This window comes from Osmerus eperlanus, chromosome 6, assembly GCF_963692335.1.
Source record: "Osmerus eperlanus chromosome 6, fOsmEpe2.1, whole genome shotgun sequence".
NCBI classification, from domain to species: Eukaryota; Metazoa; Chordata; class Actinopteri; order Osmeriformes; family Osmeridae; genus Osmerus; species Osmerus eperlanus.
In genome coordinates, this window is record NC_085023.1 from 2,639,552 (window position 1) to 2,653,422 (window position 13,871).

General features: G+C 48.5%; 2 protein-coding genes across 2 annotated transcripts in view; one reads left to right on the forward strand and one right to left on the reverse strand.

Annotated features, from left to right (window-relative positions):
- The window catches only part of dst (dystonin), a 136,876-nt gene extending 134,088 nt beyond the window's left edge, over positions 1–2,788 (reverse strand). Inside the window, exons 1-3 of the mRNA XM_062462990.1 lie at positions 2,548–2,788; positions 2,136–2,167; positions 1,466–1,657 (exon numbers count right to left, since the gene is read on the reverse strand). Coding sequence (XP_062318974.1) covers positions 1,466–1,657; positions 2,136–2,167; positions 2,548–2,728 — 405 coding nt within the window. The 5' untranslated portion in view covers positions 2,729–2,788. The remainder of the gene's footprint in view (positions 1–1,465; positions 1,658–2,135; positions 2,168–2,547) is intronic.
- A 678-nt stretch (positions 2,789–3,466) lies between these two features.
- On the forward strand, positions 3,467–13,851 carry znf451 (zinc finger protein 451). Its single transcript, XM_062462995.1, has 13 exons — positions 3,467–3,550; positions 3,819–3,877; positions 4,148–4,231; positions 5,485–5,598; positions 6,333–6,441; positions 7,633–7,783; positions 8,203–8,329; positions 9,386–9,548; positions 10,173–10,359; positions 10,599–12,367; positions 12,631–12,690; positions 12,848–12,925; positions 13,651–13,851. The coding sequence occupies exons 2-13, from the start codon at positions 3,827–3,829 to the stop codon at positions 13,689–13,691; spliced, it is 2,934 nt and encodes a 977-aa protein (XP_062318979.1). The 5' UTR covers positions 3,467–3,550; positions 3,819–3,826; the 3' UTR covers positions 13,692–13,851.
- The last annotated feature ends 20 nt before the right edge of the window (positions 13,852–13,871 follow it).

Sequence of the window (13,871 nt, forward strand, 5' to 3'; positions counted from 1 at the left end):
AATTGTATCTGGCTCCCCCGCCAGGTCAGAAATAAGACTTACCGCTGTGTACATGGTTCATTTGTAGGAGAAATAGCTTTTTAGAATTCACTTGCCACCCCCTATGATCAGCATCCTATTTCAATCGGGAACACACCCTCCAGGCCGCCGAACACCAATATCTCCATTTCCCCGGTAGGTTTAGTGCCTGAGATGATGTCAAGTCTCCGGGGAGAGAGAGCGAGAGAGAGAGAGAGCAGCACCGCCACGGCAGCTGATGCTAAAGCTGTAGGATGTCACCGCGTCATCCTTGGATACAGCAACGAGCCGGATTGGGAGAGGAGATTCGGGGCTCCGCGAGAGATGGGGAGTGTTGACGTGGTGTTAGAGCGCCATCCTCGCGGATAGATACGCGCCTGGTGACTGCGTAGCTTATGTCACCACGTTTAAAACGGCAACACCATTTAGTGTTTCTGGCATCTCTTCTCACTGTGGCATTATTCTTAACCATACCATTTCAGATGTTTACCTGTGCGCTGTTATTATAGGATATTCTAGATTTATGTGTCCCCAATTTATCATTAAACAATTAGTGTGAACCATTAGTGCATAATGCAGGCCAACAATGCAGTAGCGCCTGCTATGGTCCACTTCCTTCAAATGAGTAGTGAACATAAGTCGTCAAGGGCGTGTCTTCTGTACAAGACTGTAAGGGAACAGGTAACAAAGCTTCCAAGATAGGGTTGTTTAAAAATCATCAGTCACGTGACAGCTTCGATTGCAAGACGTGTTGGGTGCTATTTCGTCTACAGCATTGTTCTGGGAATTCAAATGAAGTCACTTCAATGACATCACATTGAAAACATCACTCATGGTCAAGTTTTTACACGCTGAGGGCTGGAGTAATAGGGGCACCAATTGCTCCAGTCTGTTCAACAAGGTGATATTTCCAACAGTTTGCAGTAGTAAAATACAAAAATCTTAGCTTCAATATGAACCTGAATCGGTGTATATACTGTTAAACATGTCCTTTATACAATGTTCGACTTCAAAAACTGATTTTTTGATGGCCATGTCATTCTAGAACTAATGCGTTTTAAGTGAATGCTTATGAAACCACCGTTGATTAGGACTCAATCCACCCTAAAACGGTTTGCAGTTGTAGTGTCTCCTGGCCTGAGTGCCACCTGAACAGACATATACCTGATTTTCTTATACAACATTTTCATTAGTTAGAATATTCATATGGGTTACTTGATGTTGTCTCCTTATCTCCCTTCTGTATTATGTGCTGTAAAGTTGGGTTGGAGAGCAATGTTTAAATTAGGCTGATTAATTAGTCATTTCACCTGAGATCACATGAGAAATCACCTATATGCCTACCTGACACCAATACAATTACTTTAATCAAAACAGAAACGCAGATGCCCAACACGTTAAGATAAAGCATGATGTTGGGATCACGGTTGATCATGGGAATACCTACGGCTTTTCGAGTTGGGGTGACCTGTACAGAGTGATAAAAATCTGGCAGGACCCGCTTCTTTACTCTGCGTTTCCTGACAGATGTGGATGAATCCTGATCACTCTCAGGAATCTCAACCAGAGGTTTGTCATCTGACACCGGAACCCTGGCGCGTGCGCTCCTCCTGGCGTGGCGCGGGCTGTTCCTGAAGCCCTGCGGAGAAACAGCGTGGTACCCACCCAGTCAGGACAGAGGGGAGCACAGTAAAATAGAATGAGAGGCAATATAAATTCATTGTTTTATTTCACAATTATTCAATGATTAAAACGTTTTCACAATTTGACGCAATAGCCAGTATAAGATTTTAGTAAATACTTTCAAATAATTCGTTATCAGTTTATTTTCAATAACTTTCTTTCAGCAGGACAAGCAAACTGAAGAAATGCAGAATCACCTCACATTATTTATTGATCACACATGCGCATTGCGTATTTCAAAGAGCCTAACAATAGTAGCCCATGCCACGACGGCAGGCTGTATGTCCCAAAAAAAGTGTATAAACTCATGTAAAAGTTACACATCGCACCACAATGTCTAGACTATCAAGTAGGCCTCGAATATGTTACGTTATTATTTGAGAAAACATCTAACTAACGTTTAGATTTAAAATGTTTAAATTCAAAATGTTTACCTCAGATCGAAAATGATGCGTCCGGAGACCAGCTTCTAGGACAAATAAAAAAGATCTAACATATTCTGATCTTTGGTGGTCATACAATAATCAATGTCAAGTGCTAGACTATCATCCTCCAAATAAAAAAACTGTGAGAAATGGGACTTTTAATAAACCTATCTGACTTTTAATGAATCTGAGGTGGGACCGCAAAACATAGCCAATGTCTTCATTCTGGCCTTAGCAGTATTTGGTTATCCTATTGCCTGCAGTAAAGCGTCAATGGATCATAACATACATGTTACATGACATACATGTGTTAAACAGTCCACATGTAATCGTTATGTAGAATAACATGTCATGACGTGTGAAAGGCAGACAAGTAGGCTAATGGCAATGCCTCGGTGCAGGAGAGATGCAGGCTACCTACCGCGGCTTCTCGAGCGCCCGGAGAGCACAGATTTCATAGGATGTTTTCCATTGCGAAGCTGGCGATGCCAACAACAAAAAAAGAGAATTGTTGCGATAGTCCCCAGCAACAGCAGCAGTAACAGAAGAACGCATTGAATGCTGTATGGTCTTAATAAGACCAGAAACGCCGCAGCTATCATCACTGAGAGAAGATGTAGGGCAGCTCGTCTTGCTAACAGTCGGCTCCGCTCCTTTCCTAAATGCTGAAGGCGTTGCGATGATATATCCCAGCTAGGCTTGCGAATTACTCATCGCATACCTAGACATGTGTACTAGCCGACTCTTCATCTCCAATGGTTTCAAACATGTAAGTCAACAATACATGACTCAGCAGGGTCCCTAACTGATCATGCGGGGGAAGGCAGCTACTGCATTTGAGCTCAGAAAAGATGCTGCAGACGGCAGATTTTTTTTTTAAGGTGTCTGACCGTGTATAATGGGATCTGTCCAGCGGGCCTCGTCTTTAGTCACTGTATCATTGAGCCACAATATCTGACAAAGAAGTAATCAAGTGCACTATTGAACAGAGTCTGCCTTTGAACCAGTTTAGTGAGGCTAAATGTTCATAGGTGACTCTGCTTAACGTCCGAAGCCTTCGTCTACAGGTGAACTTCATGTAAGAGTTCACTTATAGCTCTCTCCACAGCGCGAGCATGACTAAAAGATAAATAAATCACGACCAACAACCTCTGTCTGCAATGGAGCCCAGTATGTTTAACAAACAATAACACGTGCCTTTGCCGGTAGCTGAATTGAATGTAGCTAACATCTATTTAAAAAGATAATTCTGTGCGTGTAGGACTTGCGGTTATCTGTCGTGTTTATTATAAGGTCAGACTTTTATTATAGGCGTGCGTCAGTCATTAAACTACAGATCCCAAGATCCTCCTGCCCAATAGACTACTGGGCTTTCCATAACTGCGCGCCTTTCGTGCATCCTGCAAGCTCCGCTTGCGACATCGGTGAGTGTCTGGATGGTTGTGACAATTAATCAACGTTGGTATGTTGTGTTAGCGTCTTTGTGTATGCATGGATGTATACACGTTTACAGAGTAAGCAACAACTGTCAAAATACGCTAAAAAATAGGAGGTAATCCAGCCTGTCTAGAGTTGTGGGTGTGTGATGCTAGCTACTACGAGCTAGTACCTAGCAGAATAACGAGCAAGGTCCAATGTATGTCCTAGGAAATGTGTGGCTTTGATCGAAACGTTTGTTTGTATTCCGATAAGGTCAGATAATGTCATCTTCGGCTGATGATGATACTGAGGACGACGTGGAGTTTGTCTCAGTGAGTAGATGTGAATTTACAAAAGTTTTGTTTACGGTCCACTGTTAGGAGTTGCGTGCTTCATCGAGCTATGCAGATACTCTCACGTTCATACCTTGCCTGGGTGTCTAGACTTGTCGAGGTACATTGTAAGATTGCGTGTAAAGACATTCTCTCAGAAGACCACCGGAAGTAAACACTTTGGTAGTAAACAGATGTACCCGATCACAATCCAAGTTTCTCTTGAACACTACATAAACTGCATGTTTCAATTTTCTCATTTCATTACAGGAGGGGCCTTCAAGACCGGTTCTGGAATGTATCGATCTCCTCAGTGATCGTGAGGATAATGGAAGTTCACCCACAGAACATATGGTGAGCATGCCCTTGGAAGATTCAATAGCCACACCAAGGAGGTGATTTTAAAATCATTCTACGATGCTAAAGTACACACTTGGCGTGCTGGAACAAGTAAACTACCAATATACTGTCCTGGGGCCTGTTCCTTAACCCTCGTGCTGCCTTCGGGTCACATGACCCAAAGGTTCATAACGAACCATCATTGTGTTTACCCAATTTTACCCAATACAAAAACAAATAAAAATACTTTTCTTTTAACCTTCGCAATGTGGGGGGTCTGAGACAGCCCGACGGTTAAAAGAAAATGCTTCACTTTGTTTTTGTATGCGGTAAAGTTGTCGCAATACGACGGTGGGTCACAATGACTGATGGGTCAGAACGACCCGAGGAGAACACAAGGGTTAAGCCTGTCTTATTCCGTAAACTTGCTTTACGGGGAACAGAACAGGCCCCTTAACGCAACACACCTCAGTTCAGTTCCCTACTTGTCCACTGGGGGGAGGTCGGTCTACAGCAGAGCACAGATAAACAATGACAGTACAAACAACAGCACAACAATAACGCCTAGAGATGGATTATGTATATAATTTAGTAAAATAAATCACGACGGTGCCAAGTGTGAGGGAAAAAAAAAATATATATATACATATGTGCAAGGTAACTGTTGTGCCAGTTCAGTATGTGGGCTCTAGGGACAGAGCTTAATAGAAATCTATTGCACCGTGTCCTGGGAACCCTGTTCCTGTGACCTGGAGGGAGGAGATCAGACCCCTCCGAGAGAAGACGCTCAGGGCTCCATAAAGACCACCCTACCTTCCTTATGACCTGGCGAGTAAAGATGTCTGACAAGGAGGATCACCTCAACAGGGTTACCCAGTGTTTTTGTTTTGGACAGTCAGCCATGCGAGGGGTCAGAGGCGGTAGATGGTGTAGTGTCGTCTTAGCATATGTTGATGGTCGTGCATCACAAACCTAGCCAGCTGACTAGATATGTCTCAAGTGTGTTTGCCATTTATAACAAGTACAGATACATTGAGATTCTTTCTTCAGCTCCTCTCCACTTTATCCATCAAACCTCAATCCTGTAGGTTCTAAAAAGTCATTTATACATCCTAAACCTATATTAATGCACATACCTATGTCATCTAATAATAAATACACATGAACATAAAATAGTCCTCTAAGCTCTATATGAAACTGGTGTTACTCCCGTGGTAATGGGGACAGTCCAGTGACGAGTGTTTGGTGTATCCATCTGTCGTGCGTAGATCGAGGATGAGATCCAGCGCCAGAAAGACCACGTCACTTCCACCCTGGAGAGACTGGCCCGCCAGGTGGCCGTGGAGAAGAAGAACAGAGCGGAGAAATGTAGAGCCTTCAAGGTGAGGAGAACTGGATCTTGACGGCCCCTTTTTTTAACAAGCAGTGTCACAGAGGGCTTCACAGATGTCCATAGAGCTACAACTAAACCAACATGAACGCCTCAAGATGATCCACCAATCCTCATCCTGCTCCCTTGCTCATCAGGAATGAGTTCAGTCCTCTGCTTGAGTGCGTGTGCAGGGTCTCTTCAGTGATATCCTACTTTAAAATCTGTGCACTTCGGATCCCTGATGACCTGCTGTACTCACCGTGTTCATTATCTGTATGTCCGTTGCTGTGTCAGCTAAATGGCAGTTTAATCCCAAACATTTCCAAATGCACCTTATGTCCAGTTTGGTCCATGACAGAACAGACAGTAGTGGGCAGGAAAGACAGCGGTGGACAGGACAGACAGTGGTGGACAGGACAGACAGTGGTGGACAGGACAGACAGTGGTGGACAGGACAGACAGTGGTGGGCAGGACAGCGGTGGACAGGACAGACAGCTGTGGGCAGGACAGTGGTGGACAGGACAGACAGTGGTGGACAGGACAGACAGCGGTGGACAGGACAGACTGTAGTGGGCAGGACAGACAGCGGTGGACAGGACAGACAGTAGTGGGCAGGACAGACAGCGGTGGACAGGACAGACAGCGGTGGACAGGACAGACAGCGGTGGACAGGACAGACAGTGGTGGGCAGGACAGACAGCGGTGGGCAGAAATGGTGACGGCGTTCCTGTTTGTGATCTCAGGAGAGGCAGCTGTCCCAGAAGGCACACGGACAGAAGGAGCTGACCTCTCCGGGCGGGGGAGACAGCTACAACGCCAAGCGCTGTGTGGACATGTGGCTCAAGATGCCAGGTACTCTTCCAGGGATGCACAGAAGTGGAGGTGCAATGCTGGCCAAAACCACAGCATCGGATAGCGACATAAATAAAGAAGTGTAGTCCTATACGATCCATTAGCCTGAACTGTCACGTAAATCAAGTGCGCAATTCACACAGGCCAGATTAGCTTGGTGGAGGGAGAGGTTCCCCGCGTGGTGCTGACGATCTGCTGAGTCAGACAGAGCTGCATCCTAACTTCACTCCACCGTTGTTGACCTACAATACACGCTGTCATTGAGTCCATCCCATACGTTCCCCAACACCCTGCCCCACCTACACACACACACACACACACACATCCACGGTCGAGGGACCACCAACATAAAACCCATTTGCTGTCTTCGCCAATCTCCCTAAACACAAAGTAATGTCACCATTTCACATGCCTGCGAAGATTCACAATGGCTTCCTGTTTAGTTTGATTGAACCAGACTGGTTCCTCCCCCATGTGTGCCTCACTATTTCGCCTGTGAGGTAAACTAAACTTGAAGTGACTTGCTGTAAAGCGAGATGTGTCACGGGTGACACAGAGAACATGTGTAACGTGAACAGCAGCTGGAGGGAGCCCAGGCTGCAGTGCTGTCGTCATGTCAGCTGGGAGGAGAGAGATAAGCTCAAGGAAATGAAAAGCAAAACAGCAGTAGTGCATTTTATGCAGTTTGAGCATTATGTTTTTTAGATGGCAATACATTTACATTTAGTCATTTAGCAGACGCTCTTATCCAGAGCGACTTACAGTAAGTACAGGGACATTCCTCCCGAGGCAAGTAGGGTTAAGTGCCTTGCCCAAGGACACAACGTCATTTTTCACGGCTGGGAATCGAACTGGCAACCTTCTGATAGGTAGCCCGATTCCCTAACCGCTCAGCCATCTGACCCCCCATGTCTATGCAAAGTGCATCCAGACAAATGTGTTCTTAACAACTTAGTTGTTTAATAGAGGGAAGAAGCTTTTATTGGTGTCAGTGCGGCAGTGACATGCCTGACAAAATCTTTTTTACATGTATTTTCTTATTTGTTTTTCTGTGAAAATATTTAAGTAATTATAAAAAATGTAGTTAATCATACATCACAATATTCAATAAGTGCACAATGTTGTCAGAGTCAGTGAATCATGGCGTTAGGTGGCCAGGGTGAACTCTTCCCCCCCTCCTCCCCCCCTCAGGTGTGACGCCTGGGGGGGTGAACACAGGGATGGGCTGGCGTCGCCGGACTGCTCCGCCCCCCTCCAGCAGCTCGTCCAATCACACCTGCCCGGTCATCAACTGTGGGCGTGTGTATGACAGCGTGGGCCTCATGGCGGGGCACCTGAAGAGGTAACGCTTCCTACAGCTCTGCGTGTTCACGCAGAGGGACTTCTCCAGATTGAACTCCTCTGTTTACAGTTTTATAGCTTCTTGATATTGCTTCGAGCTCGTACCCAAGTCGTTGTAACTTACATGGTTGTGTAACATACATCGTTTTCTAGCGCGTGGAGAAGTTTACAAGCCTCACAACATACCACCAAAAGCAATGGATGGTACAATGTCAAGTAAAAGAGATGTATTTGTCATATACACAAGATACCACAGGTCATTGTGGGATATGAAATTGCATGAAGGCCTACAAATACAAAAAATACAAATGTTAATGGTTCATATAGCTGCTGTATTCCAGCGTAGTAGCACCATGACACTGGATATGAAAGTGTGCAGAACAGTGTGATTGGTCCTCAGCCTATCCCGTGTGTGTGTAGGTTTGACCACTCCCCCTGCGACCCCACCGTGACCCTGAAGGGCGGCAGCACGGAGCAGTTTGCCTGTGTGGCCTGTGGCCTGCACTTCCACACCATGGACGAGTGGAACACACACCTGCAGTCAAAGGTCAGCATCGCTCTGCCCCAGTCGGGTCGTCGTTTAGCAGACGCTTTTATCCAAAAGCAACACATGGGTGGTGATTTGAACCTGCGATCTTGATCAGCAGTCACATGTTCTAACCATTGAGCTATACCCATCCCAGGTGCAGCTGCACTTCAGTAGTAAGCTGTCTAGTCTAGCCAACATCAAGGAGTAATGCTCGCCAGCCAGTGCTGTGTCTGGATGTTAAGCTATCTGAGAACAGCAGAGATGATGTCATATATAATACCTATATTATAAAATAATATAGATATTTGTGTAGTCTGTTCTTTATGCCAGTGCCACAGCAGAACCACAGCAGGGCCATCTGATGTTCTGGGGCCATCTGATGAAGTACAAGAAAGCCTGTTTAGAGAGTTGATTGTAAAAAGATCTACACAACTATGAGTCAGTGTATCTATGCAAAGCTGCAATTATGAAGCAAGAGTGCTTACTGGAAACATTCCAGCCTCTACACAACGGTCCTGACTCCTGACCCCACCCACCTCCTCCTGTCCTGACCCCACCTCCTCCTCCTGACCCCACCCACCTCCTCCTGTCCTGACCCCACCCACCTCCTCCTGTCCTGACCCCACCTCCTCCTCCTGTCCTGACCCCACCCACCTCCTCCTCCTGTCCTGACCCCACCCACCTCCTCCTGCTGTACTGATCCCACCCACCTCCTGCTGTACTTACATTTACATTTTTTACATTTTTAGTCATTTAGCAGACGCTCTTATCCAGAGCGACTTACAGTAAGTACAGGGACATTCCCCGAGGCAAGTAGGGTGAAGTGCCTTGCCCAAGGACACAACGTCAGTTGACATGACCGGGAATCGAACTGGCAACCTTCGGATTACTAGCCCGATTCCCTCACCGCTCAGCCACCTGACTCCCACCCACCTCCTACTGCTGTACTGACCCCACCCACCTCCTCCTGCTGTCCTGACCCCACCTCCTCCTGCTGTACTGACCCCACCTCCTCCTGCTGTACTGACCCCACCCCCTCCTGCTGTACTGACCCGTGGCCTGTCTGCTCCCCAGGTCGTCTTGCCCAGTGCAGACGGCCACGCCAGCGACCAGAGCTGCCAAGTCATCGTGTGCTACGCCTGCCCCTCCTGCTACCACCTGTTCTACCTCAGGGACGAGTGTCTGCAGCACATGGCTGCCACCAACCACTTCTCCCAGTTCATCAGTCTCAGCTGTGGTGAGTCTTCAGTCCATCAGTCTCAGCTGTGGTTAGTCTTCAGTTCATCAGTCTGAGCAGTGGTGAGTCTTCAGTTCATCAGTCTCAGCTGTGGTGAGTCTTCAGTCCATCAGTCTGAGCTGTGGTGAGTCTTCAGTCCATCAGTCTGAGCTGTGGTGAGTCTTCAGTTCATCAGTCTCAGCTGTGGTGAGTCTTCAGTCCATCAGTCTCAGCTGTGGTGAGTCTTCAGTTCATCAGTCTCAAATGTGATTCGGTCTATATTTATCGACTATAAGTCACACTTTTTTTCATAGTTTGGCTGGTCCTGCGACTTATAGTCAGGTGCGACTTACATATAAAAAAATATATATCATTTAAAATGTTTTTAAATGTTAATTCATACTGACTGACATGAACCAACCAGTTCAACGGATTCAGTGATGTGAAATGAGATCGGGAGCTTGGTGAACTAGCTTACTGGTAACTTGCTTGTTGGACTCGCTAGCTTGTTATGTTAATTTAGCCAAGTTGTCTTGCTAACGTAATGGTCGCAGGAGTGAAGGTTCTCGGTGACTGTACGTAAAATACGGTAGTGTTGTGTCGGCTGTTAATGTGCCCTTCTTAAACCGTCCCTTATCCGGTTAGTAGGAACCACAGACCAACTTTATATAGCCTTCACAACAGGATCCAAACAGAAGGCCATGCCGGTTCCTGTTCCCCGCTACGCCAGGAACCGCCTCACAGCTCTGTGTAAGGAGGTGGGCTTCAGGGTGCGGTGCAGCCTCTGTCGCAAGGTGCTTACCTCACACATGGAGGCAAAGGCTCACTTCAAGTAAGTGTGTGTGTTTGGACTTTTCTCGACATGGCACAGCATTAAATCGATTTGACGGACTTGTTACTTTGAGTGTATGTTTATCAGAATGTGTTGTGTTGTTTGTTGCGGTATTTATAGTGTAAGTTTAGCGTCATCTATCGTATGAAATGTATATGTTTATTGATGCGACTGTGCTGTGAGAAGAAAGGTTCCTTAGGGACTAGTTGACGCCCCCCCGTGTTGCTTCCTGTCCCCAGTGTGCAGTGCCGAGAGGGCTGTGCGGTGGCGGAGGCGGACCAGACAGTGGCGGAAGTGATGCGGCAGCTGAGGGCTCACGGCCAGTGTCCTCAGTGCCTCGAGGTGTTCCTGAGCCAGCCGGACGCCGACCGTCATTCCCGGCTCACCCAGCACCGGGTGGAGGTGACCCGGACCATGGACCGGGCTCTGCTGCAGTACTGCCACGTCAGTGAAGCCCTGCTCGCCAAAAGGACCAGGCCTCAGGGAGACAGACAGGCCCGAGGCCTGGAGACATCCACCCCGAAGAGGGACCAGGGCGGGAGAGGGGAGCTGGCAGGGTCCCCGGCCAAGCGCCCGAGGCTGGGTCAGGGCTCCGGGGCTCCAGCCGGCTCCGGGGAGGCTGGAGAGAGAGGCGGAAGGGGTCGATCGGTCCCGGCGTGGTTCTGCGAGTGCGGCCTGCGTTTCCCGGACGAGGCCTCCGTCAACAACCACCTCCTGGCCGCCAATCAGATCTTCCACCAGTGCGGCGTGTGCGGCAAGCTGACGGGCGAGGCCTCCATCGCTCGCCTCCACATGAGCCGTTTCCACGGCGGCGCCCACCTCTCCAACTTCCTGTTTCACTGTAGGAAATGCAAGGTGGACATGCCCCGCCAGGTGGACATCCTGTCACATGTGTCCGATGCCCACAGTGGCCACACCTACTTCCTGGAGAGAGAGGTACCAGAGGAGCCTGTCAGCGCCGCCATCGCCAAACCCTCCACCAGCGGCCGGCAGGGGATGGGGGTGCACCCGGAGCTCCAAGCCCGCACGGAGAAGCCCGGTCCTGGGCCTGCACCGGCGCGGCAGCCCCCGCCCGGCCCCCGCGCTCCGCAGGGGGGCCAGGGGAGGTGGATGTGTCGGATGTGCGAGGACGTGTTCCCGTCGGAGGCGTCGGTGGTGCTCCACTGCAGCGACCCGGACAGCCACATCTTCCAGAGGTTCGTGTGCGCCCACTGTCCCCAGAAGTTCTTCAAGGAGGCCACCCTGCGGAGGCACTGCTCGGCCGAGCACGAAGGCCAGCTCGGCGTGCGCTTCTTCTGCGGCCTCTGCGACAGCATGCAGTACGACGCCCGCCGCGACTTCCTGGAGCACTACGACAGCCTCCACAGCAGGGACTTCTATCGCATGGACGAGCCCCAGGAGAGCTCCGCTGCTGCGGCCAGGGCGGGAGAGGAGGCTCCCAGGGAGGCTGCATCCAGCCCCGCGCCCGGAGAAGCCCTCCAAGGGGCCCTGTGTCCCTGCATGGCTCCAGAGAAGCCCCGAGAGGGGAGGAAGGCCAGGTACAAAGCTTGCATGCAGCGGCTGGGCTGCGAGGGCGGGTGCCTGTACGTATGCGCCCCCTGCGGTGTGACTAACAGCGCATACGCCCAGATGAAGATCCATGTCCACACCTCGCACCCGGCCCTGGGGCTGGAGCCCTCCTTCCAGGTGCAGTGCCAGGCATGTCGGGAGAGCCACGAGGACGTTCGCAGCTTCCACTCGCACTACCATGCCCAGCACTGCCCTATGGACCCCTGCGCCACCTCCAGGACTGGGGCCGCGAGCTCCAGGCACCGCCCGGGAGGGAAGCAGGGCTCTGGGGCTGGTCCGAGAGTGAAGCAAGGCTCTGGGGACGCTCATTCGGGGGAGAAGGCCTCTCGGGTGGACAGCAAAGGAGGAATGGAGTCCCAGGCTGGCTGTGGAACAGCGGAAACGGCACCCCCTACAGGCCAAAAACAACCTGCTGTGAAAATGAAAATAGAATCGAATGGCAAGTTCTAATGTCATGTAATGCGGAACCTATTATTCTGCATGGGTACGGGGGGATTTCAACCACGGACAGACATAGTCTATACAAGTCTTGTTAATGATGCCATACCATATGGTCAAGCACAGCTCTGTAAATTCCTCTTTTTCTGAAACAAAAAGATGTTAGACATAGCTGGCTTAACTGGTGTCGTGTAGGTGTGTGTTTTGTTGTGGTGTGTGTGTCTGTGTAACAGAATGAGTGAGCTGTTGTTGTTGTGTCTGCAGAGGAGATGAGGGAGCTTGTGCCAGACTCATCTGTCAGCAGGATCTCAGAGGATCGAGGAGGTGGGCTGGGAGAATTATTTAGCATGATATTTTATTCATATACCACATCAGGTTTCATTTTGGTTGCAAACTTTCCCGTCGTGGGACATTTTTCTTCATTCGTATCCTTAATCTACTCGGCTGAGCATTCGCGTTGTGGCTGTGTTTCTTCCCTCAGAGGAGTCTGATGAGGAGATGAAGCAAGCCTTGGCTCTGAGTGCAGAAGAGGCAAAGACGACAGCGCTTCTCGATACGGGTGTGTGACCTGCCCTGTCAGCCATTACAAATATCAAAACCCCACGGTCAAGAAAGTCACCGGGAGACATTCTCCCTTGGTCGACAGGACAAGAGTTTGACCTGTCGTGATGCAGAGTTCAGCCTGTGCATGTGATGTAGTATTATGTCCAGAATCAGAATGGGATTTATTCGCCATGAAAGTTTGCACAGACAAGGAATTTGCTTTGGCAGGAAGGTGCAAATAATAAACATATAGGAATCTAAAATTTCACACAGCCCTGTGCATGTGATGTAGTATGATGTCCACATCCCTGTGCATGTGATGTAGCATGATGTCCACATCCCTGTGCATGTGATGTAGTATGATGTCCACATCCCTGTGCATGTGATGTAGTATGATGTGCACATCCTGTGCATGTGATGTAGCATGATGTCCACAAAGCCCTATCTTTGGCCAGCAGCATAGTGGATGGATCTATCTAGCAGTGCTGCATGCTTGAAGATGACCCCAGTGTACAGACAGGAAAAACATGAAGCGAGGAGCAAAGAATCCCACTTTGAATTTAGCAAAATGATAGTTTGCAGCTGAGATTATTTGGATGCAGTATATGTGAACATATGGGTCTTGAAGTTGGTCTTTGGTTTAAATAAATAAATGAATGTTTCTGACTAAATATATCTCATTTGGAGATTGTGTCTGTTGTCAGCTGCATGGTAATGACACTTTACTGTTATTTTTTATAGAGATTGAACTTGCCCTCCAAAGAAGCCTTCTGGAATACTGAACGAGATGCTTTCAGGGAACATGTATCACGGCTTCTAGAACATTCTGCTCTCTTTGTTTGTGTTTGTTCATATTTCTGTTACATTGTTGAGTTACATTCATGTTATACATATTCTTCCTGTTACATCTTTAAGTTTCTGAAATAAAGGTTTGGCACATTTGACTTGTCCCATTGATATTA

Excerpts from the sequence above, each read along its gene's own strand:
- znf451 (XM_062462995.1), top strand. The coding sequence starts at position 3,827 with ATGTCATCTTCGGCTGATGATGATACTGAGGACGACGTGGAGTTTGTC. Across the intron at positions 6,442-7,632 it reads CATGTGGCTCAAGATGCCAG|GTGTGACGCCTGGGGGGGTG; the intron begins GTACTCTTCCAG and ends TCCCCCCCTCAG. Across the intron at positions 8,330-9,385 it reads ACACACACCTGCAGTCAAAG|GTCGTCTTGCCCAGTGCAGA; the intron begins GTCAGCATCGCT and ends TCTGCTCCCCAG.